Source organism: Oryctolagus cuniculus, chromosome 10 (assembly GCF_051225735.1).
Source record: "Oryctolagus cuniculus isolate XC-2025 breed Fujian yellow rabbit chromosome 10, ASM5122573v1, whole genome shotgun sequence".
Classification (NCBI taxonomy): Eukaryota; Metazoa; Chordata; class Mammalia; order Lagomorpha; family Leporidae; genus Oryctolagus; species Oryctolagus cuniculus.
In genome coordinates, this window is record NC_142876.1 from 88907986 (window position 1) to 88933134 (window position 25149).

Genomic DNA, 25149 nt, shown 5'->3' on the forward strand with positions numbered 1-25149 from the left:
GGTCTGTTTTAGTAACTGTATCACACAGTCCTGGTACCAAAGGGCGTAGAAATCTTATTAGAAATTGTTTAGCGTGGAATGTGGATCTGTCTCATAAGCTCAGTTTTCCATGATAGTAAGGCTCCGGTGTGTATTAGTTCTAATTTATTCTACGCATTTCCAGTCCTTATCTTTTCAAAGATAATGTTTCCTCTCATCTTTGTAATAACATGAGTTAAAAAGACTGATAAGCTCTGAAACTCATTTAACATGTGAATAAAGCTGTTTATACATTTTCTAAGCAAGCAAATAAAGGTAAACGTTTGACTGCAAATCTTGCAGTAGTGTTCTCAGCTTTATAGTTTATATTGGGTTTTATGAACTGATTTCCCCATACCTTTTGGACTCACGGTTACCAAGGATTAGTTTTTCATTCTGGAACTTAAAAAAAAAATGAGTTCTGAAAGCACACTAATAAGTAAATAATGCCATCATAATTTTAAAACGTACAGAGTTTACCTGAAGAGTAGAATTAACAAATCGGTCAGATTTTGAGGTATTGCTTGAAAGCATAAAATTGTCGTACTGTTTAATCTCCAAAAGCACTTGTATTACACAGATTTTGTTGCTTTTGACTTAAGTTTAAAAGAGAGCTGTATTGTTTGTATTTAATTTTCCTATTCATTCTTAGGGACACTTTTAAGTGGAGTGAGCCTAATTTAAAGCTGTGTAAGAGAATCTAATCTGTCTTTGAGAAGGGAGAGATTTTCCAGGAAAAGTAGAAACCTGCACTCACTCGTGTATTCTGTAGTCTTATTTTGACAGTAACATTGTTGCTGTATCTACATCTTTAATGTTTCTTCCTGCAGTCCAAGCAAACTCCAGATTCATTAGATTGCTATTTAAGGTGTTCAGTGGTAAAGATCTTACCCTACTTTTGCTTTCCTCTCATTACAAAATTATTTATTTATTAATAAGGAAGGGAGAAGGGGAAGGAAGAAGGGTGAAAGAGAGGAATTGAAACCACAATGAGGTTTCACCTCACCCCAGTTAGAATGGCTCACATTCAGAAATCTACCAACAATAGATGCTGGAGAGGATGTGGGGAAAAAGGGACACTAACCCACTGTTGGTGGGAATGCAAATTGGTTAAGCCACTATGGAAATCAGTCTGGAGATTCCTCAGAAACCTGAATATAACCCTACCATTCAACCCAGCCATCCCACTCCTTGGAATTTACCCAAAGGAAATGAAATTGGCAAACAAAAAAGCACTCTGCACATTAATGTTTATTGCAGCTCAATTCACAATAGCTAAGACCTGGAACCAACCCAAATGCCCATCAACAGTAGACTGGATAAAGAAATTATGGGACATGTACTCTATAGAATACTATACAGCAGTCAAAAACAACGAAACCCGGTCATTTGCAACAAGATGGAGGAATCTGGAAAACATCATGCTGAGTGAATTAAGCCAGTCCCAAAGGGACAAATATCATATGTTCTCCCTGATCTGCGACAACTAACTGAGCACCAAAGGGGAAACTTGTTGAAGTGAAATGGACACTATGAGAAACAGTGACTTGATCAGCTCTTGTCCCGATGGTTGATGTACAATGTAATACTTTATCCATTTTAGTATTTTTTTTGTTCTAGTACCATTGGTTGAACTCTGTAATTAACACACAATTATTCTTAGATGTTTAAATTTTAACTGAAAAGTGATCCCTGTTAGGAATTTGGAAAACATGCTGAGTGAAATAAGCCAATCCCAAAGGGACAAATACTACTTGTTCTCCTTGATAGGTGACAACTAACCGAGCACCAAAAAGGAAACCTGTTAAAGTGAAATGAACACTATGAGAAACGGTGACTTGATCAGCCCTCATCCTGACTGTTGATGAGCAACTTAATATGTTATCCCTCTTAGTATTTTTTTTTGTTTGTTCTACTTAATACTTTTGGTTGAATACTGTAATCAATACACAATTTTTCTTAAGTGCTGAAACTTAACTGAAAAATGATCGCTGTTAAATATAAGAGTGGGAATAAGAGAGGGAAGAGATGTGCAATTCGGGACATGCTCAAGCTGACTTACCTCAAACGGTAGAGTTAGAAACATACCAGGGGATTTCAATTCAATCCCATCAAGGTGGCATGTACCAATGCCATCTCACTAGTCCCAGTGATCAATTTCTGTTCACAGTTGATCCTAATGATAGGACTAAGAACCAAAGGGATCACATAAACAAGAATAGTGTCTGCAAATACTAGCTGATAGAATAAAAAAGGGAATGATCCAACATGGGAAGGGAGATACACAGCAGACCCATAGAATGGCAGATGTCCTAAACAGCACTCTGGCCTCAGAATCAGCCCTTAAGGCATGCATATCTGGCTGAAAAGCCCATGAGAGTATTTCAGGCATGGAAAGCCAAGACACTCTGGGGGAAAAAAAAAAAAAAACTAAATGAAAGATCTCCGCGAGTGAGATCCCAGTGGAAAGAACGGGTCATCAAAGAAGGAGGTACCTTTCTCTGAAGGGAGGAGAGAACTTCCACTTTGACCATGGCCTTGTCTAAATATGATCAGAGCCAGTGAACTCAGGGGGCTTCCATAGCCTTGGCAGCTCATGACAAGAGCCTAGGGTGATTACTGATGCCATAAACAAGAGTGTCAATTTGTTAAGTCAACAACAGGAGTCACTGTGCACTTACTCCTCATGTAGGATCTTTGGCCTTAGTGTGCTGTACATTGAGATTTAATGCTATAACTAGTACTCAAACAGTATTTTTCACTTTATGTTTCTGTGTGGGAGCAAACTGTTGAAATCTTTACTTAATGTATGCTAAACTGATCTTCTGTATATAAAGAGAATCGAAAATGAATCTTGATGTGAATGGAAGGGGAGAGGGAGTGGGGAAGGGGAGGGTTGCATGTGGGAGGGACGTTATGGGGGGGAAGCCATTGTAATCCATAAGCTGTACTTTGGAAATTTATATTCATTAAATAAAAGTTTAAAAAAAATTAAATGATCCAAAAAAAAAAAAAAAGGAATTGATCTGTCTGCTGGTTCATTTTCCAAAGACCCTCAACAGCCAGGGCCAGATCGGGTTGAACTCTATCCAGGTCTTCCATGTGGGTAACAGGGACCCAAATACTGGGGCCATCATCTGTTGCCTCTTGGAATATGCATTAATAGGAAGCTGGGTCGGGAGTGGAAAACTGGGACACGAACACATAGGGGATATGAGTGTCTTGAGTGGTGACTTACCCACTCAAACTCACGCCGACTCCTTCTATCACTTTTTAATATGAAAATTTCATGTGAGTATTTCTCCATCATTCACCTAAACAAGATGTCCTCCATTACCTATTTTGTCCTTTAAGATTTATCCGTCTTTTCAGGTTCAGATATCATATTCTCTTTGATGCTTTTCCTCTGAACTCTTGTGGAGCTTATTTCTGTTACTAATGTTAATCTTTTGGAGACGTAATGGAAACTAATACATTGTTATTTAATGTTTTAGCTTTCAGATTGTATGCTTGTATGTATGTGTATGGAGGCCATATATTGTTTCTACCATCTGCAGCATTATGTGGATATAGTCATATAAAACATATTCAGTAAATGTTAAAATGCTTGTGATAGTTATCTTCCTTAATATTGTATTTCTCAGTTGGAAGTCTGGCTTAACGTTTAAAGATAGGCTGACCCCAATCCTCTCCTAGAAAGTAGGACATAGAGTGTCTGAGAGTAAGAGTGATCTCTGCAGAACAGTACTCTGATTTTGGAAAAATGCTGATAAAATTGAAAGATGATAGGAAAATGAACAGTGTGTAGTTATCATGCATCCATTCTCTTTCTGTTACTCTCAGTTACTGAAAGCCCCCACCTCACATCATTGTAAGGAAGAGTTCATCATCTGTCAGTTCATCATGTTAAAGGGTTACTACCCTGCCCAAGACTTTTTTTTGGTGGGAGGGTGGGGGTACGGAGGTGGGTTGGCCATGTTAGGCCGTAGTGTTGATTTCTCCTCCAGGGAAACACAAAGCTGCATGTCTTTGTTTTTCACGCATCACATTTAACATCCCAGGGATAACTCTTTAAGATGATGAAGAACAGACTCGGACTACATGGTCATAGCAAGAGCATATGAAGCAGCCGGTTCATCTTACTAGTAGAAGTTACAGGTTAACTAGTCAGAAATAGTTTGAGGGAGAAAGTCGTCTTGTGGGCATTGAATAGGGGCAAAGGAGAGGAACTTTCAAGTGAGAGGAGCAATAGAAGTAAATGAGTAAAGGAATGAAACTGAGTCTGTGCGTTAGTGGATGGATAGATTGACTTCATCTAGGACAGAAGAATGAAGAAAAGAGGAAATATAAAGTTGGATAAATAGTAGTACCAATGGGAGGAATAGTAATATATTTTTTAAAGATTTATTCATGTATTTGAAGTCAGTTACACAGAGGAGAGGAAGAGGGAGAGAGGAAGAGAGGGAGAGAGAGGGGGAGAGAGGGGCAGAAAGGGGGAGAGGGGGAGAGAGGGGGAGAAAGAGGGAGGGAGGGAGAGAAATCGTCCATCTGCTGGTTCACTCCCCAGTTGGCTGCAATGGCCGGAGTTGCATCGATCCAAAGCCAGGAGCCAAGAGCTTCCTCCGGGTCTCCCACACAGGTGCAGAGGCCCAAGGACTTGGGCCATCTTGGATGGGAAGTGGAGCAGCCAGGACTAGAACCGGCGCCCATATGGGATCCCGGCACCGCACATGGCGGCTTTACGTGCTACACCACAGCACCAGCCCTGGAATAATAATATTTTTAAAGGCAAGAGTTGACATTTGCAGAAAGTGAACTATTGAATGTTCTCGGGAGGATTGATGAAATCAAATAAAGTTATTTCTTAGGGCTATTAAGGAGCAGAACTTTGTCCTTCAATTCTCTGGATGTTTTTGGAATATACCCATTGAAGACAGTTAAAAGATAGGCTTTTATTCCGTGTCTCGTGTAGTTTGCACATAGCCTGTGTGATGCAAACTCAGCAATGTACTTTGATTTCTTCAGATTCTCTTTGAAGTGTTGCTTGTGAAGAATTCTAATTTTTCCTCAGCAGTGGATTTAATCCTGCCTTTTTGATTTGTTTTTCCACCTGCATAATGTGAATGGAAATCTAAGTGTAATTTTCTGTAGTCTATTGGACTTTTTCAGCAAAGCAACAAAATGTTTTTTAATGGAATAAATATATTATAGCGTTCCCCTGCTAATTTTTTTCAATATTTGTTTTGTTTATTTGAAAATCTGAGTTACAGAGAGAGGAAGAGTTAGATAGAGAAATCTTCTGTCTGCTTGTATGCTCCCCAGATTGATGCAGCTGTCAGGGCTGCCGGAAACTAGGAGGCAGGAACACCATCTGGGTCTCTATGAGGATGGAAGGGGCCCAAGTGTTTGCGCCATCTTTAACTGCCTTCTCAGGTGCATTAGCAGGGTGCTGGATCTGAAATAGAGCAGCTGGGACTTGAGCAGATGCTTATAGGGGATGCTGGCATCAGAGGCAGCAACTTAACTTGATGCACCACAATGCCAGCCCTTTTCCTGCTAATTCTAGCTCAGTTTCTACTTGATTACATGGGGATCGGACTGGCCTCCTAAGCTTTTCTGCAACCAAGTGTGTTAATGATTCCTCAGGAGTCTATCATTACATCATATTTGTGAAAGTCCACCTGGAAAAATATAACTACACAAGGTACTGACTTTATTTTGTAAAATAGCAATAGAAAAAAATATAAAAATTAGAAATATTTTTTGCTCATTCACATAAGTGATTTTTCAAGGTTAATATTCTATTACTAAATGTGCAGTTTTGGATTAACATTTTCTTTTGATACTTTTAAGATTTATTCAGTTTTAATAGTTAATTTAGGGCCAGCGCCATGGCTCAGTAGGCTAATCCTCCGCCTTGTGGCGCTGGCACACCGGGTTCTAGTCCCGGTCGGGGCACCGGATTCTGTCCCGGTTGCCCCTCTTCCAGGCCAGCTCTCTGCTGTGGCCAGGGAGTGCAGTGGAGGATGGCCCAAGTGCTTGGGCCCTGCACCCCATGGGAGACCAGGATAAGTACCTGGCTCCTGCCATCAGATCAGCGCGGTGCGCAGGCCGCACCGCACCGGCCGCGGCGGCCATTGGAGGGTGAACCAACGGCAAAAGGAAGACCTTTCTCTCTGTCTCTCTCTCTCACTGTCCACTCTGCCTGTCAAAAAAAAAAAAAAGTTAATTTTGACATTCTACAATGTTTCATTTTATGTGTAACAATTATACACATTTGTGGGGCACCCTGTGATGTTTTAAGACATTGTACAGTGTGTGCTGATTAAATTATGCTAGTTGGCATTGCCAGCTCCCTGTCATCATGTCGTTTGAAGCCTTTAAGCTCTTCTTCATAACATACATAATAGATTATTGTGAAGTACATTAATGTAGTAATTTATTGTGAACTACATTCATCCTACTGTGCTGTGAAACACTACACCATATTCCATTTGTTTTGATATCCATTATCTGGCCTCTCTTCTATTTCCCCTTCCCGATCTCTCCCTCTAGTAATCACTGTTCTACATTCTTTTCAGTAAGCTTCCACATATGAGGGAGAACATACAGCATTTGTCTTTTCTGTTGGCTTATTTAATTTAACAGACTGTTTTCTGGTTTGATCCATTTTGCTCCATGATGGGATTTCATTCTTCACGACTGAATTATATTCCACTGCGTATATATTCATCTTTTCTTGATCGTTTCATCTGTTTGTTGACCATCTAAATTCATTCCATATCCTTGGCTATAGTGCTGTAGTAAACATGGGAGTACAGATATCTCTTTGATGTGCTGATGTAACTCCTTTTCAATATATATCTAAAGTGGAATAACTGGATCATATGCAGAAATCTATGACTCTCCATACTGTTGTCCATAATGGCTGTGGTAACTTATATTCCCACCGGTAGTGTGCAAGAGTTGCCTTTTTTCACATCCTTGACAGCATCTGTTATTTTTTATCTTTTCAATAAAAGTCATTCTAATTGAGGTGAGGTGATGTGTGGTTGTGGATCGGGTTTGTATCAGTCTGACAGGTAATGATACTCAGCATTTTCTCATATACTCTCAGTTGTTGGCCATTTGTACTTCTTCTTTTGGAAATGTCTCTTCAGATCATTTGTCCAGGTGAAGACACTTTGTTTCATCATGTGTGGGTTTTTTGTTTTGTTAAGTATTTAAGGTTTCTTACATATTTTGACTATCATTTGTTCCGTGAATAATGTGCAATTTATGATTTTCTGTTCTGTGTGTTGCCTCTTTGTTATTTCCTTTGCTGTACAGAAGCTTGTTTGGTTTAATGTAATTACATTAATCTGTTTTCTTTTTATTTCTTCTGTTTTGTCTTATCTGTAAAACCAGTGACTGTACCAATGTCTTGAAGGGTTTCTCTGCGCTTTCCCAGTACTTTCATAATTTATGTCTTACATTTAAGTCTTTCATCCCTGGTGAGTTGAGAGATGGATGTGTGTATCAAGTTTAATTCTTCTGTGTGTGAGTTTCTAGTTGTCTCAACACCTTTTATTGAAGAGGCTATTCTTTTTGCTGTTTTTGGTGCCTTTGTCAAAATCAATTGACTGTAGATGTTTGGGTTTTATATCTGGAATCTCAGTTCAGTTCTGTTAGCCTGTGTATCTGCTGGTACCTTACTGTTCTGGTTACTGTAGCTCTTGGAGTCAGATATGTGTGTCTTGGAATCAGGTATTGTGATGCCTTCAACTTTGCATTTGCACAAGATTTCTGTGGCTCTTTAGAATCTTTTCTTTTCCATATGAATTTTTAGATTGCTTTGTGAAGAATAGAATTAGACTTTTTATGTAGATCCTTGAGTAATATGGATGTTTTAATAATTTCAAATCTTGGGACCAGCACCGTGGCATAGTAGGTTAATCCTTCGCCTGTGGTGCCGGCATCCCATATGGGCAACGGTTCTAGTCCCGGCTTCCCCTTTTCTGATCCAGCTCTCTGCTGTGGCCTGGGAAAGCAGAAGATGGCCCAGGTCCTTGGGCCCCTACACCCACATGGGAGACCTGGAAGAAGCTCCTGGCTCCTGGCTGGGATCGGCGTAGCTCTGGTCATTGCTGCCATCTGGGAAGTGAACCAATGGAAGGGAGACCTTGCTCTCTGTCTCTCCCTCTCACTGTCTGTAACTCTACCTTCAAATAAATAAAATCTTCAAAAAAATAATTTCAATTATTCTAATACATGATCATGGTAGGGAATCTTTCCTTTTTTTTGTGTGTTTCCCTCAAGTTGATTTATCTTTTTTAAAAATAATTTTCATGGTAGAAATTTTTTACTTCCTTCGTTAAATTTATACCTAGGTATTTTATTCTCTCTCTATTGATATTTTGAAGGGGGTTGGTGTGATGATTTCCTTTTTAGCAGATATCCCATTGGTGTGTAAATGCTATGGATTTTTGTATGGATTTACTGAATTCATGTACGAATTCTGATAGTGTTTTGATTTAGAATTTTCTGTGAATAGAATCATATTGTGTGAAAACAGGGATAATTGGACTTCCTTCCTATTTATGTCTTTTATTTCTTTATTTTGCCTAATTGCTCTGGCTCACACATCTAGTCCTTTATTGAATAACAGTGAACATCCTTGTTTTGTTCCAGATCTTAAAGAAAACACTATCAACTTTGTCCCATTCAGGATGATGTTGGCAATGGGTTGCTCAAATACAAACTTTGTTATGTTGAGGTACGATCCTTCTATAGCTAGTTTGTTCAGGTTTTTATCATGAATGGATGGTTGAATTTTATCGATTGCTTTTATGCATATAGTAAAATGATCTCATTTATAATCCTTATTTTGACATATTGCATTTATTGATTTATAAATGTTGAACTATCCTCATATTGTTGGGATATATTACATGTGCTCATGGTGAATTATCTTTTTGAGTGGTGTTGGATTTGATTTACTAGTATTTTGTTGAGACTTTTTATAATTGTGTTCAGTGAGGAGACTGGTGTACAGTTTTCTCTTTGTGTGATATCCTTGTCTGGTGTTAGTATCAATGTAATGCTGAACTATCCTAGAATGAGTCAGGCAGAGTTCTTTCTCTTTCAAGTCTTTGGAATAGAGAAGAATTGGTGTTGGCTCTCCCTGAAAAGTTTGGTAGACGTGGCCGGCGCCGCGGCTCACTAGGCTAATCCTTCGCCTTGCGGCGCTGGCACACCGGGTTCTAGTCCCGGTCGGGGCGCCAGATTCTGTCCCGGTTGCCCCTCTTCCAGGCCAGCTCTCTGCTGTGGCCAGGGAGTGCAGTGGAGGATGGCCCAAGTGCTTGGGCCCTACACCCCATGGGAGACCAGGATAAGTACCTGGCTCCTGCCATCAGATCAGCGCGGTGCGCCGGCCACAGCGCGGCGGCCATTGGAGGGTGAACCAACAGCAAAAGGAAGACCTTTCTGTCTCTCTCTCTCTCACTGTCCACTCTGCCTGTCAAAAAAAAAAAAAAAAAAAAAAAAAAAAAAAGAAGAAGAAGAAGAAGAAGAAAAGTTTGGTAGATTGGGCGCTCATTTGTTGCAGTGGTTCAGTTTCCCTTGGGAGGCCCACCTGCCATTTCTGAGTGCATGTTTTGAGTCTTGATTATTATGGTTTTGATCCAGCTTCCTACTAATGCCTACCGTGGGATGCAGCCCGTGATAGCCCAGTGCTTGGGTTCCTGCCACCCATGTGGGAGTTCTGGGCTCCTGCTGTTGGTTGTCCCAGCCCTGGTTGTTGAATGGCAGGGGCTAAAGCACTTGGGTTGTCACCTGTGCCTCCCACATGTGCTTCAGCACAAAGAGGAATCAGAAGCAGAATAATTAATAATTAAGACTCCATATAGGCATAGTGATATGGGTAGCAGGCTTACCGAGTGGCAGCTTAACTTGATGTGCCATGATGCCCTCCCTTGTAGATACATATATGTATTTTTTTTTAAAGATTTATTTATTGTTTGTTTGAAAGGCTGACTTACAGATAGAGAGAAGTCTTTCATCCGCCAGTTCACTCCCCAAATAGCCACAATGGTCAGAGCTGAGCCGATCCGAAGTCAGGAACCAGGAGCTTCCTCCAGGTCTCCAATGTGGGTGCTTTCCCAGTCCACAGCAGAGAGCTGGATTGAAAGTGGAGCAGCCAGAACTAGAACCAGTGCCCATATGGGATGCTGGCACTGCAGACTGCATCTTTACCTACGATGCCACAGCACTGGCCCCTGTAGATAGTCTTTTTTTTTTTTTTTCAAAGATTTTGTTTATTTCTTTGAGAGGTAGAGTTACAGACAGTGAGAGGGAGAAAAAGGTCTTGTGTCCGCTGGTTCACTCCCCAAATGGGCGCAACAGGTGGAGCTGTGCCAATGTGAAGTCAGGAGCCCAGTGCTTCTTCCTGGTCTCCCATGCGGATGCAGGGGCCCAAGGACTTGGGCCATCCTCTGCTTTCTCAGACCATAGCAGAGAGCTGGATCAGAAGAGGGGCAGCCAGGACTAGAACCAACGCCCACATGAGATGCCGGCACCACAGACGGAGGATTAACCTACTGCGCCACAGCGCCGGCCCCTGATGTGTTGTTCTTTGAATAACATGTTATTCTCCATATAGTTTTATAATTTCTTAGTTTTTGTTTTTGATTTCTAGTTCCATTCTGTTGTGGTCTGACAAGATACCATTTTGGTTTTTTCTGAATTTACTGAAACTTATTCATACCATATGTTCGCTTTGGGGAATGTTCTGTATACTGATAAAATTAACATGTATACTTTGTGTGTGTGTACTTTTTATAACTTTTTCAAAATTTTTGATTAACATGTAATACATATTTTTGCAGTGTGTATATATATGTGTGTATATGTATATATACGTATATATATGTGTATATATGTATATACGTATATATGTATACACACACACACACATTGAAATATTAAACCCTAGAATGTGTATTTTGCAGCTGTTTATGAAATGTTCTGTAAGTTTCTCTTAAGTCTGTTTGGTCTGTACTACAGTGTAACTCTGATATTTCTTTTTTCATTTTCTGTCTGGATGAACTGTTGATGAAAGGGAGGTTTTTGAAGTCTTCTGGTATTAATGTGTTGGAGCGTCTCTCATCCTTCAGATCTGATAGGGTTTGTTTTTAAAAATTGGATGCTCTGGCATTAGATACATTGAATTGATTCTTTGATCATTATATAGTGACCTTTTTTCTCTTTGTATAGTTTTTTTGTGTCTGTTTTGTGTGGTATGAATGTGGCTATTCCTGCTTATGTTTCTTTTCCATTTGTGTGGAGTATCATTTCGCAGCCTTTCCCTGTCATTCTGTGTGTGTTTATATAGGTGAAGTGACATTCTTATAGGCAGCATATTCAGCATATTATTGGTTTGTTTCAATCTAATTGGTTTATATTTTTTAATTGGGAAATTTAGTCCATTTACATTCAGTGTTATTGATAAGACTTCTGTCATTTAAAACATTTCAATTTGTTTTGAATATACCTTGTTCTTTTTTCTTCTGTTACTCATTTTTGTTGTTTTCTTAACTGTTTAATTAATTTGAAAAGCAGAGATAGAGACAGACATATACAGAGGAATGTTCCATCTGCTAGTGTACTCCCCAAATGCCTCTAACAGCAGGGGCTGGGCCAGGCTGAAGCCAGGAGCCCAGACCTCAATCTCGGTCTCCCACGTGGGTAGCAAGGACTAAGTAACTCTGAGCCATTATCTGCAGCCGCTCAAGGTGGGCACTGGCAGAAGGTGGACTTGGCAGCACAGGCAGGACACCCATCTAGGTGGTATGACACAGGATACAGGTTTCCCAAGGGCCACCTTAATAGTTGTACTAAGCACCTGCCCCTGTTCATCTTTATAGTTCATTGGTTTACGGTATTGGTAAGGTTTGATTCTTTTGTTTCTCTTGTGTTTCTTCTCTTCCAATGAATTTTATACTTTCACATGTTTTCATTGTTGTACAAGAGTACTCAGAAAATCTATAGAAAAATGGGGTTAAAAAATAAGTTTATGTGGCAAAAATACTCTTTGGAGTCTATTGCTTGAGTTATTGATTTCCTTTAGAGGCTTCATGTTACCTTGTTTTTTTTGCATTTCTAGGTCCCTAAATTATGCATTAATTGGATCAGTTGTCTCTTCCCCTTTGATAAGATGGCTTGTATAGATGGCTGTCTCCTGAAAAGGTGTTTTTAAGGGTCAGTTTGCCTTATATTGCCTGTGGTTCCTTTTAGGCACCTTAGGGTAGTCTTCTTTGCATTTTTTTAAAATTTATTTTTATTTTTATTTTTTATTTTTTGCAGGCAGAGTGGACAGTGAGAGAGAGACAGAGAGAAAGGTCTTCCCTTGCCGTTGGTTCACCCTCCAATGGCCGCTGTGCTGCGGCCGGCGCACCGCGCTGATCTGATGGCAGGAGCCAGGTACTTATCCTGGTCTCCCATGGGGTGCAGGGCCCAAGCACTTGGGCCATCCTCCACTGCACTCCCAGGCCACAGCAGAGAGCTGGCCTGGAAGAGGGGCAACCGGGACAGAATCCGGCGCCCCGACCGGGACTAGAACCCGGTGTGCCGGTGCTGCAAGGCGGAGGATTAGCCTAGTGAGCTGCGGTGCCGGCCTTCTTTGCATTTTAATTGATAGTTTTGGGCCCAATGAGTGTGGTGGTGGGGTAGAAGCACCCTTCTGACTCTGGGAGCCACGTGAAGGGAGAACAACTCCAGTTGTCCAGCCAGGTGTGGTATACAGAGCAGTGATTATGGGGTACCCCCAGTGTAGCTGGTATTGGGAGCAGCGGTGTCAGAAACAGGTCACGGGAGTTAGCGCTGTGGCACAGCGAGTTAAGCCGCAGCCTGAAGCAGTGGCATCACACATGGGTGGCAGTTCAAGTCCTGGCTACTCCATTTCCGATCCAGCTATCTGCTAATGCACCTAGCATGGCAGCTGAGCTTGGCTCAAATGTTTGGGCACCTATACCCACGTGGGAGACTGGAATGAAGTTCCTGGTGTCGGCTTGGACCAGCCCTAGCTGTTGGGCCATCTGGGGAGTGAACCAGCAGACTCTTTATCTGCCTTCTCTCTCTTTCTGTAACTCTGCCTTTCAAATAAAAAATAATTTTTTTAAAGGGAATGGATCTTGTGACTATAGACAACTCTTCCAACAAGTTTTACAGTCAGAGGGAATCACTAAAATGAGATTAGTCAGAGGAATTTTGGCATCAAGAGAATATTGTTCAAAGTTGATAAAAATAGAATATGTTTGTGTAGCAAAATGAGTAATTCGGTAGAGAAGAAAAAATGTCTGATTCAAGCAAGTAAAGGACTGATTGCACACACACAAAGGAATCATTAAGAGGGCAAGAAGACATATGAAGCTGATAAGATTTTAGTTGAATTTTGCCTAAATTATGTCTTATATTTAAATTTTCTGATGTAAACACTTTATCCAGTTGTGGATGGAAGTGGCATAGTATACCCTAAAGTTCTGGAGATCTTCTGAATTTGTATATGGAATGTTTTTGCAGTGCATAATGCTACTACTTCTCTTTGAATTTGTTTTATAGATTGGAAAATAATCTGATCAGCGCTACAGCAAAAGGCTGTCACTACTGCTGGCCCAGTGGCCAGAATATGTTTGTGCTTGTGCTTACCCTATGTGCAGACCTGGCTTACCTGTGAGTGTAATCTGGAACACTGTCAGGACAGTGAGGAAAAAACGGAACTTCTAAAGGGGGTGGGAGTGTGAGGGAGTGCTTCTGCCCAACTCCATTGGCTGTTGCAAGGAACTTGTTCATAGATTTTTGTAGACAGCCTAAGATAATTTTTAAAAGGCAGGGGATGTTTATTGGACCTATGCAGTGCCGTGTGAGTGCATAAATGAGAGAGGAAATAGCAAGTGTTGTCTTTGATAAAGAAAACTTGATTATTGGAATGGTGAAAGCTTAAAAATAAAGAATCATGGACAGCCTGATGGGGATGTTCTGGCAAAAAAAAAAAAATACAGGTCAGATGTTCATAAACTATGGGAATACGGTCCTAACCAAAGGTATCGTTATAAATAATAAATTCAGTTTTGAGTTCACATGATAATTGTTCGTCTTTCCATGAAAAATCGTGTTTTATACTTAGTTTCCTATTTTTTATTTTTATAGATTTATCTGTTTATTTGAAAGGTAGAGTTACAGAGAGAAGGAGAAAGAGAGAGAGACAGAGAGAGATCTTCCATCCACTGGTTCACTTCCCAAATGGGCACAATGGCCAGAGCAGTGCCACGCCGAGGGCAGGAGCTTCTTCAGCATCTCCCACATGGGAGCAGGGGCCCAGGGTCTTGAGCTGTATTCTACTGCTCTCCCAGGTGTGTTAGCACGGAGCAGGATCACAATTGGAGCAGCCAGGAGTTGAACCGGTGCCCGTGTAGGATGCCAGCTGGCCCTTGCAGGCTGCAGCTTAACCTGCTGTGTCTAGTACCAGCCGCATAACAGCACATTCTAAATTAGAGATTTTTTAAGATGTTACTTTTGAGATTTCATCAGGATTCATGAATCATAAATATTTGTAATATTTGAATACATTCTCTACATTTCTTGGATAAGCACCAAAAGTTGGAAGAAAAATAAGCAAAACAAATTTTGTTACTTTATTAATGTGTATGGCCACTTCCTATTACAATAGTGAATGGATAACGAGGTCCAGTTTAAGGTGAGGGATTTTGATGGCTAGAATAACAACAGTGATATGTTGAATGTAGGCAGAGATACAGAGGATAAAAACTGTTTTCGGAGAAAGGAGTTAACACTGTTTGTATTGGCTTATAGGGTTCTGGGTAGGGAGAGAGCAGTGCTGCTAGCGATAGAAAGAGTGTTCTTCCTTTTCATGGCGCCGTGGCGTATTCTCTACTTGGTGTATAATATTCAGAAACATTAGGAAGCTTACTGTTTGTCCTGAAATTATGGAAAAAAGTATTTTCTCTTTTGAAAAGTTGCTTGAAATACATACACAGAGGTAAATGATTGGAGAAATAGTCCAGCTTTGGGGCCTCTCACACATTTGTCCATTTTCTGCTTCTGCCACTCTGGTTGCTAGACTGTTCACTATATGGCTGGCTTCCATTGTCACCTGCCAGTCCTCTCCATCTTTCTTGGATCTGGTTTGATTCGGTGAGGTTCCTCAGTATTGAGATTTCTCAGTATTAATATTTAATTGAGTAAGCTAACGTAGTTGACTTTTTATGATTGCCACCAGGTCTGCTAATCAGGTCTATAAAGCCAGATAGCACAATCCTTCCAATGGCTTGTGTTGAGTACTTACTGTGAACTCCCCCGGGATCTTTGCCTGTATGGTCTCAGTTACTCCTCAGAGCAGTGCCATAAGGTAAACAGTAGTTTATGTATTTTACAGAAGAGGAAGATGGTGCCTGGGAGTATAATTTGCCCAGAATCATCTGGAACCCTGGGCTCTGACTCTAGTCCTCATTCTTGTGTAATTTTTCTTTTTTGGGAAGAAGCTTTGTTAAGTTCCAGTAACTAAGTACAGAATAAAGGTAATTTTGTGAGCACAGAAAGTAATAGAGAACATCTGTGGCTACAAGTTTTACTTGTTTGCTCACTCTGGTGCACAAATGCTTTTTGTACTCTTTCCCTGAAAACGATCTTTACTATAGTGCCCAGTAAGTAATTTTGAATAAACTGAAGGGCTAATTTGTAAGACTAAATAGTAATCTTTGCCTCATTTGAGTTCCGGTGCCTCTGCCAATGACTTTACATGCTGTATGGAGAAGTAATTAACATGTGGTTTTTAGTTGGTATTCATCAAATGCTTATGGAACGGATTCTGACATAGTTCTAAAGATGCTTCTGATTTAGAATATTGTAAGCTTTGCAAGTCCTACTGGATATTGCCACAAAGGCTAACTTCACATCTTGCAAGTATGTAGGGGAAGGAAAACAGTTACTTTATATATAGGCCAGTTAATTACAAAAGTCAAATATTTCAGATTACCAGTCTGATAGTTATTTTTTCTTCTTAAATTTTTGAGCAGCATAATTGCTAGATTCATATAAGATGCTGCTCTGTCTTGCCTGCCAAACTTCATAATCACAGAAACCACTTTTAATTTGCTAACAACCAGCTTCTGGTTCTCATTTTCTAGAGCCTTCATGCTATTTCATCAGCATAGGCAGAAATACAAAGCCAGCGTGTGTATTCCCGTCTCTGAATGCAGGGATGGTTAGTAGTGCCTTGGTTTTAAATCATAAAGTTTCACAACTAGCTTTTTAAAAATAGAGCTTTGGGCTCCATTTTTGCACCCTATTTCTCCGCCCCACTCTTAGCAGCAGAAACAAAGCTTCCTTTTCTATCTTGGACAGTTAAAAAAAATATTGATTATAAAATTGGTTTATTACTTTTAAGCAGTCATAATTGCTACTTAATGGAATCATCTGTGGGTGGACTTAAAGGTAGTTAGGAATGTGGGAACCAACTTTGTTCCATGCTGTAAAGGATTTTAATGCTTGAAGACCAATATAAGTATTTACTTATTTATTTGCAAGGCATAGACACTCAGAGAGCAATCTGCCATCTGCTGGTTCTCTCCTTCCAGCTGTCGCAACAGCCAGAGCCATGCCGGGCTGAAGTTGCAGGTCTCTTTTGTGTAGCAGGAACCATCTCCCGGGATGTAGAGTAGTGGGAAGCTCGAATCGTGAGTGGAGCTGTGACTTGAATCCAGGCGCTCTGGATAGGGGATAGATTCATCTGTAGATTGAACAGTCTGCAGGGCATCCGCTTGTGACCGGTGGTGTCCTTTGTGAGACATAGTGGTGCAGTTGCATAATTTGAGGGAGACTAGGTTTGTATAATCAGAGATACTTACTCTTTTGTGATACAATTGTGTTTCCACATACTCAGAAATTCTGCTGTTTTTTCAATTCCTGGCTACTTAGGGAGAATGAGATACCAGCACTTAGCTCCATGAAAAGAAAAAGGGGTGCTGCTAGTGAGAGCTCAGAAACTCAGTCGGAGCCCTGAAAGTTAAGAGAGAATGAGAGAGCAAATCTGCCAAGGTCAGGTCTTGGGTACCTGTTGGAAGTGTCTCGGTTCCTTGTGAAGCAGTTGTGCTAATATAGTATGTATTCAAACACTCTCCAAGCTGGGTGCTATGGTTTGGATGTGATCTGTCTCCCAAAGGTTCATGTCAGAAACTGTATCCCTCCCCATCGTGGTGATGTTAGGAGGAGGCAGAATCTTTAAGAGGTGGAGTTAGTAGGAGATGGCTGAGATCCTTGTAGGGGATGGCTTCCCACCAAGGGGATTAACACAGTTGTAATGGAACCTTCGTTGTTCTTGAGAGAGCTAAGACTATTGGAGAGTGGTTCCAAAGGAGCAAGTCTAGTCCCTGAAAGGGGCTCTGGCTTCCTGTGTCACCTTGTCATCTCTACCTCATGCACATGCTGCCATCTTGATGCCAGTGCGTTACCAAATGGGCCCTGGACAGAGCCAGCACAATGCTGTTTATACTTTTAACTTCTAAAACTGTGAGCTGAAGAAACCTCTTATTCTTGATCAAGTACCTAGATCAAGTATCTCATTATGGTACTAGAAAACGGACTACTATACCAGGACCGCTCCTTCACCGTACACTCTCAGTATTGACAGGGACAAGTTCCTACAAACAATTGACATGCGAGAGAAAATGGCAATTCTGTTTACAAGTTAGCAGTGCAGTGATAAAGCAGAATGAAGTTTGACTCAATAATGCAGTAAATGTGTCACTGCTGATTCCCTAAAGAAGGGAAACACTGATAAAGCCACATAGCAAGGACACTGCTATTTAGTTTCCTGCCTGTGTAAAGATGACTACTTCTGTGTGTTTTACTGCTGTGAAAACTGAGGGTTGGAGGGTATTGATGTGATCTGGTAAGAAAAAATAGTAACTTATTTTGTTGCCTGTAGACATTTTCATAGAAATGCTTCACACAATGAATACATCAAAAACCATACTTTATTTTATGTATAGCAATACAATTTACATATTAAATAACACTATAATAGAATGATTTGATATAGTTTTAAACAGAAGAAAAAAGGGAAAAATTTCAGGTTACAAAACCCCTCCCCCCTTGGAACAAATGAAAAAAAAATCACTTTTTCAATATGGGTCAATGCAACAGATGGATTCAGTGACTAATTATGTCTAATTCCTATTGCACAAATGGTAATTGAATTAAAAAGGAAAACCCAACTTTCACAATCACTGCCTCAAAGAAATAACACGAGTTGGATTCTTTGGGAATGCAAAGATGGTTCTTGCTACTTCAATACACAGAAAGTTGAATTCACATATCCACCACGAAAAGAAAAAAAAAAAAACTATGACAGAGTTGAAACTAGAAAAAAATTAGCTTTATATGAAAATATAAAATTCTATGATTATATACCATAGATACAAAGTTCCCAGAAGATGTTTACCCAAGCAACAAAATATTTACAGTTTTAATGACTTTTAGCTATTTCAGAATGAAGTGAACGAAACAGGAGTCAACATGAAGGCTGGATTCTTTAGAAACAATGGCTGCTTGCTAGTTTCAAACGCCTTAACAAAAAAGGAGTCACTACCCCAAATGTTGGAGAGTTGCGACATTTTATAAAATTGACTGTCTCCTTTTTTGGAGATGTTTATTTCGTAAAACTCAAGATATTTTTCTTGAAATTAATTATCCTCTGTAGAAAATGCTTCCCTTTGCAAATATTTAACAAAAATACTAAAAACAGTTTAACAGCTAAGACAAAGTAGTGGCCAAATATCATTATTACAATTCCTTTCTATTTGTAGCATGCCTTCTTTCTAGAGATAAGAAAAGCTGATGTCCTGTATGTTAAATGACAACAAAGGGAAAGTGCAAAGGGTTAAATGTAATTAGAGCTGTTAAAAAAAAAAAGCAGGCATTTTTCCCTTCATATAAAAATTCACTGGCACCATTTGAACACCACTTTTAGAATGTAGGAGTTGAAAATGCATTTTCCATTATAACCACTAAAGTTTATGTTTTGATTATTTTTTCGGAAATTAGGGTGAGTTTGGGTTTTTAAATTCTTTTTGCTTAGAATTAGTAATATGTATCTTTGGTAAATTGGTATTTGTATTTTAGTTTTAAATACAATATATATGCGTTAAAAAAGTCATAACAAGGCAGTTGTGCTGTGTTCTTATAAAATAAGTAAGGTTATTTATTGATTTCACTATGTCACTCTGGGCTCAAAATCCCAACAGCCTAAACACTTTCTTTGACCTTGCTGGACTTTGTACATGAAACGGACTATAAAAACTCCAAGGCATAAAAATTAGGAAAACCAATTGAACTTATCCTCCTTCAAATCTAGATGTTACCTTTTAGAGGTATCATGGTGGTCAGATGCAAGAAAGAACTCTTCTGAAGGCAACAGGTGTCTCTTTGCTGATGTCCAGCATGGCTACTTGGTGTCATCATTGCAACTCAGATTTTTCTGTTTGTCTAGAACTAAATTTGTACACTAATTCATCTTCATTTATAAGAAAGCACACGTTAATTTGCAGTAGCTATTTCCTTCCCCCCCGAGTGCAAGTGATGATAACCTTATTTACTAAGCAGTGTGCTTGTGTTTCAAAGACACTGTTGTCTTTGAAACTCTCTGCCTCTGGAAAGACAGAAGCATCTTTTTGCCAGTAACTAGTGATATGCTCTGTGGTGCGAGTGAGGGACTGCCGAATGTCACTGTCCTCATTGAAGTGTGTTTGGATTCTTTTGGCAAGATGCGCAAATAGCAACTGCTCCGTAGGCCAGCAGGTCAGCATTTGTAGGCTGTGGTTCAAGTCTGCTGTCGACACAGAAATTGCTCACAGAGAACTTCTCAACCATCTTAATAATGCATTTATCCACCTTACTGGCTGTCTGTTTATCATGATTCTGATACTAAGAGAGTCACAGATTTGTGTTGGAGGGTAGGCATTTCCATGAATTGAGTTCAGAAGGGAATACGTGCTACCTGTCTTCCAGCTAATGGATACTTTTATGAGGAAAAAAGGTACAGGGGGACTTCTGTGTCACTTCCTGATGTCAAGTGCAATTCCATACTCTGAACAGCTAAAATCACTTGCTTGGCTAAAAAGTTCAGCTCTGGCCAGAATCTGAAACCTTTGCCTTCCAATCCCCCTCTGCCTTCTGGCAGATGTCATGTTCCTAGGTTCAAGCTTTCCTGTGTTAGATGGAGCTTTCTCTCTCACCCCTGGTGGGAGCAGGGAGACAGAAAAGGCATCCATGTCATCTAGCACCTCTAATGTAACAAACTAGGAACACCTGAACACTTTTTCTTAAGACACATACAGTTTTTGAAATGTAGACTCTCGCATGGGTGAATCTGTGTAATGAAAAAGTGAACTTAACCTAGCAGGCTAGGCAGGTCTTGAGAACTCTGTTGACCTGGCCTGTGCACGTGAACTCTTGCACTTGGCCTGTAGACTCTCTCTTTGGTCCCCCAACACCATTCTGAAAAACTTCCCCGGTGCTGATCATCATTAATGCTTTAATGCCTACTCACATAGTTTGATGGCAGCCACTGTGGCCTCTTTGTTGAAGTTTACTGCCATACTAGGCATTTAAAAACTAAGCAAAATCCTCTTCTTCTTAACAGGCCCAGTTCTGGAGAGGATTTCGCTTCTGTTGGAAGCCATCCCTCAAAAGCAAACATGCAGTGGAAGAAATGAATCACAGTAAGTAGCTTACATTTCTAACAGATTCTACTGACATTTCCTAGACATGCTTTGAATTTTCCTATTACATACTGCAGCGTGAATATAGCTCCGAAGTTAAGTCACATCACTTCCTTGGGCTCTACCGATTACAGGCGTCTTTTCCTCTAGTGTGTCTGTTCTTGAGGCTAAAGTACACAAAAGCATACAAAACTGTCTCTTTTAAAAAAATTGCTTGAACATTTATAGCAACACTTTTCCCTGCTTCCATGATTCTGGTTTTTTTCTCCAAATCATGTTTGCTATGTGTAGGAGGGTAGCTAGTCCCAAGAGTCTTGCTAATACAGTGTTTTCAATTTAAGCTGAAATAGTAGAATGTATGGGATCCAGATATTTAGTATGAGACATTTGGCAAAAAGGAAAGGAAAGAATTTGACTACATAGGTAGTTTTTATTAGACATCTATATGAGCAATAGGGAACTCTTAGAGGACTAGTTTCAAAATGATACAGCAAAAAGTTTTCATTCTTCTATCTGTCATGAGGTATGGTATTATAAGCCAAGAAACCTTAGTGAAGAGTAAAGAAAGGGCTTCACAGCTGTGTAAAATATTCCCATCTCTCTATTTTCAGACAGCCCTGAATTGAGGGTGCAGCTACTTCAGAGTCAACATGGAAATAACACACACTGTCCACATAGCTACCGTGAAAGCCATAATACAGAGTTGTCTTTTATTTTGACATAATCTTTAAGATTTGAATATAACTTTGCAACTAATAGGAAGTGTTCATCTGAAGCAATCCTTAAGCCTTCTAATGTCCTATGGAATCTCTTAACCCTGTCAGTGGAACTGTCTTCAAGGCCACGACCTCACTAGACCATCCTTGGAGCTTTCGGTAGCCTGTTGTTCTGCAAAAGTAAATGCTTATCCACTCCTTTAAAATACAGAAGGCATACAGTATTGAGCAATGCCTCAAAACAAAAACAAAACCAACAGCAACGAGAACAACAACAACCAAAAAAAACCAGGAGAGGATGACTGAGGACAAGTCGAGCATTGCCTGCTAGTAGAATGCAACCGCTTTAGCAGTAATCAAAGTAAAATCGAGATTCACTGTCAGAACAAAGACCTGCACTGTACTGAACTAAAAGAGTAGCGTGTACTATCATGGAATGTCACGTCAGGGTTTGCTTTAGTATTAGATTATAGGCAGTAACACTGATCAGATAGTGCAAACTAGGTAAAACTGTTTCACTGTGTGAAATGAACAGAGGTGCAAATGCTCAGTAGGATACCATTAAGACATAAAATGGCAAAAAATAAATATCAAAACTTTTATCAGTGTAAAAAAGTAACTGGGTTATTGTATAACCTAGAGTCTGGCAAAAAAGGCCTCAAAAAAGTTCTCAGTCTTCAAGAAGTTTACAAAGTAAGCGCCCTTGCAGGGTTCCAGTCACACCAGAGACTCCATGCTCTCGGCAGGGTCTGATTCGTCGGCAATTAGGACAGCACCATTTTTGTCCACTGTCATGGGACCGTTTCCATTTTCTTTAGTGCTGACCAAGCTGAGCATTGCTTTATAGACAAACTGGTATTGTTCCTGGAAAACAAGAGGAAGACAGTTGAGCCAGAGAACACCTGGGTAATTCTATGTCAGGTAGAAATACCGAATAAAGATGTCATTGTGGAAAACATGCTAGAGAAACTGGAATAGCATAAGTGTTATTGAAGACACTGCTGAGCAAGATCACTCCAATCCTTGATGATTAAGTTCCTTACCTTCTTCCTGTCCTTTATGTCTGTTAACTTGGGACCGGTTCTCCGGTTGACATGGTTCATTCCAAAAAGGGACTATCCGTGTCTGACAGAGAACACTGAGCACTCTGAAGCAGGGTGTCTCAGCCTCGGCCAGGTCATTGTACATGCTCCAGGGCTGTCCTGTGCACACTGGAACGTTTGGCAACATTGCTAACCTGTATCCACTAGATGCCAGGGTTCCTTTTTCCGTCTGCATTTGTGACAGTCGGAAAAGGCTGCAGGCATTCCCAAACAGCCAGTGGCAGGCAAAACTACCCCCAGTTCGGAACCACTGCTCTAAAGGAGGAGTCTGAGCGCTGGCCAGTACTGTCCAGGTTTTTCAAATAAGCAAATACTTACAATGTCTGTGAAGACACCAGGCCTCATAAGATTGATCATTTTTGCAACCTGGAAAACATCCACAGCGTTCTCATTCTCCAGTTGCTGGGACAGGGTGGTAAGGGCACATAACATTCCTGCTGAAACTGCTCCATACCTGGAGGGTGGAAGACACTGTTTCAGATTTATTAAGGGACTGAATACACTGGAAAGAAATCACCATCATGCATTTCTTTTTTGAGAAACTGAGTCACTTGTATTGACATCTGTTCTAGAAGACAGACATTAATGAAATGCAGGATAGGGAGAAGGGTTTGGAAGCTAGCACAAAGATGATGTTTGTTTATGAATATGAGATTTCCCAAACTGGTTATCAGACGTGTCGCTAGATACCTGATGGTAAAGGAGAGGCTTAAAAGTAGATGGAAGCTCTTTCTCTTTGTACCTTTCAAAAAAAAAAATGAGGGCTATAGAAGATACAGTGCTGGGAATGAGTTGGGTGGTACAATAGGAAAAATGGTAGAAGGGAACCTCAGCGTTTGGACAAATGGCAGTGGATGAAAGGCTCTGAAAATTTTTTTCACCCCAAAAAGCTAACTTGAACTTCTGAGATAGGAAGAATAACAAATGGAAATGTGTGGCTCAAAACCAAGTCAGAGAATTTTCAAAATTAGTTTCTTATTAACTAATTATTTCTGGCACCGAAATGGAACTTTCAACATGAGAGCACTCTATACAAAATCCTTGGAAAAAGTAAACATGGCTATTTTTGCTTGACACCCAAAAAGGCCAGGTTTGCAAGTCTAGTTGTTATGGGAACCTGTGATGGCACTGAGCTTCCATCTGTGCTAAGTGGCATTGTGGGTCAGGGGTAAAAATGAGACTGCATGTCACATGCACTGTCCCACTCTTCTGTTACAAACCACTGAATAATGCAGCTTTTGAAGTCATATGTCTAACTGAAGTACTGCACCTGTTTTGCATATTTCATATGAGTGAAAATAAGGTCGAATTCCCTTTTAATTAGCAAATCAGCCTGCGAGGTAAAAAGTGTTGTACTGTACATTTCAGTACCTTGCATTATTCCATCCATGGAAAACATACCGCATTGACTGCCTCCGCTCTGGCTAGTTTGTGTCTTGTGCCCTTTAGTCCAAAGTACCACAAATTGAAGAGCTGGGTCACAGGTATGCCTGTTAGTGGTTTTAAGGATACTGCCGTATTTCTTCCCCACATGGTGGTTACCTCTTCATGTTGCACTCAGCATGAGAAGATTGTTTGTGGTCTTCATTTTAAACTTCAAACTATTTTGCCAATCTAATGGGTGAAACTCTTTTTCTTGTTGTTTAAGTTTGCATTTGCTTGACTCTCAGGGAGGTTGCTTTTTAAATTTTTTTGTATTTATTGACCGTATGTATCTTCCTTTTTGAAAACTGCCCAGCTGATATATCTTGAGTGCTTTCTATTAGGTTTTTTTTTTTTTAAGATTTATTTATTTATTCGAAAGTCAGAGTTACACAGAGAGAGAGAGACAGACAGAACCATGTGCTGGTTTACTCCCCAGATGGCCGCAATGGCCGGAGCTACGCCGATCCGAAGCCAGGAGCCAGGAGCTTTTTCTGGGTCTCCCACGTGGGTGCAGGGACTCAAGGACATGAGCCATCTTCTGCTATCCCAGGCCATAGCAAAGAGCTGGATCTGAAGAGGAGTATCTGGGACTCGAACCGGCACCCATACAGGATGCTGGCACTTCAGGCCAAGGCGTTAACCCGTTGCGCCACAGCGCCGGCCCCTCTATTAGGTTTGTCTCTTTTGAATGGAAGTGTAAGTTAGAGTAATTATAGTATATGTTGCACTTCAGTCTCTTACAACTCTTCAGGTTGTTTATGGTCTTTTTTGGATGTTGTTAAACTGAAGTACACTTAATCTTTTACTTTTGCTTTTTTGGAATTTAGTTTGAGAATGCTCTAGCCCAATATTTTAAAGATACTCTTCTATGTTTTATTTTTCCTTTAATTATTTACTTTATTTGAATCTTACTGTTGTTACAGTGTAAGGGGTGATTTGATTCTACTGATTTTGCCAGTGGGTAACCAGTTGTCTTTACTTAAAAAAATAAATTATTTAAAAGGCAGAGAGAGTGAGAGCAAGAGAGTATTTTCATTCCCTGAGTCACTGTCCATTGCAATAATCAAAGCTGGGCTACGATGAATCCGGGAGCCTGGGACTGACTCATTTTGG

At 40.2% G+C, this 25149-nt stretch overlaps 1 protein-coding gene and 1 long non-coding RNA gene across 13 annotated transcripts in view; one reads left to right on the forward strand and one right to left on the reverse strand.

Moving 5' to 3' along the window:
• The window catches only part of LOC127492427 (uncharacterized), a 118480-nt gene that overhangs the window by 79635 nt on the left and 13696 nt on the right, over positions 1-25149 (forward strand). For 5 of the 8 annotated variants that reach the window (XR_016214244.1, XR_016214245.1, XR_007921888.3 and 2 more), the window contains exon 2: positions 20714-20792. The exons of 1 other annotated variant lie outside the window; for it this stretch is intronic. This is a non-coding gene — a long non-coding RNA (uncharacterized LOC127492427). Of the gene's footprint in view, positions 1-20713; positions 20793-21403; positions 21630-24472; positions 25135-25149 lie in introns of those variants that run through there. 2 more of the 8 variants (XR_016214246.1, XR_016214247.1) reach the window with 2 other exon arrangements.
• PTPRG (protein tyrosine phosphatase receptor type G) overlaps positions 18030-25149 on the reverse strand; it is a 778020-nt gene continuing 770900 nt past the window's right edge. For all 5 annotated transcript variants that reach the window (XM_051852247.3, XM_008260863.5, XM_008260864.5 and 2 more), the window contains 2 exons: positions 22930-23065; positions 18030-22372 (listed from right to left, as the gene is read on the reverse strand). In XM_051852247.3, coding sequence (XP_051708207.1) covers positions 22226-22372; positions 22930-23065 — 283 coding nt within the window. In that variant the 3' untranslated portion in view covers positions 18030-22225. The remainder of the gene's footprint in view (positions 22373-22929; positions 23066-25149) is intronic.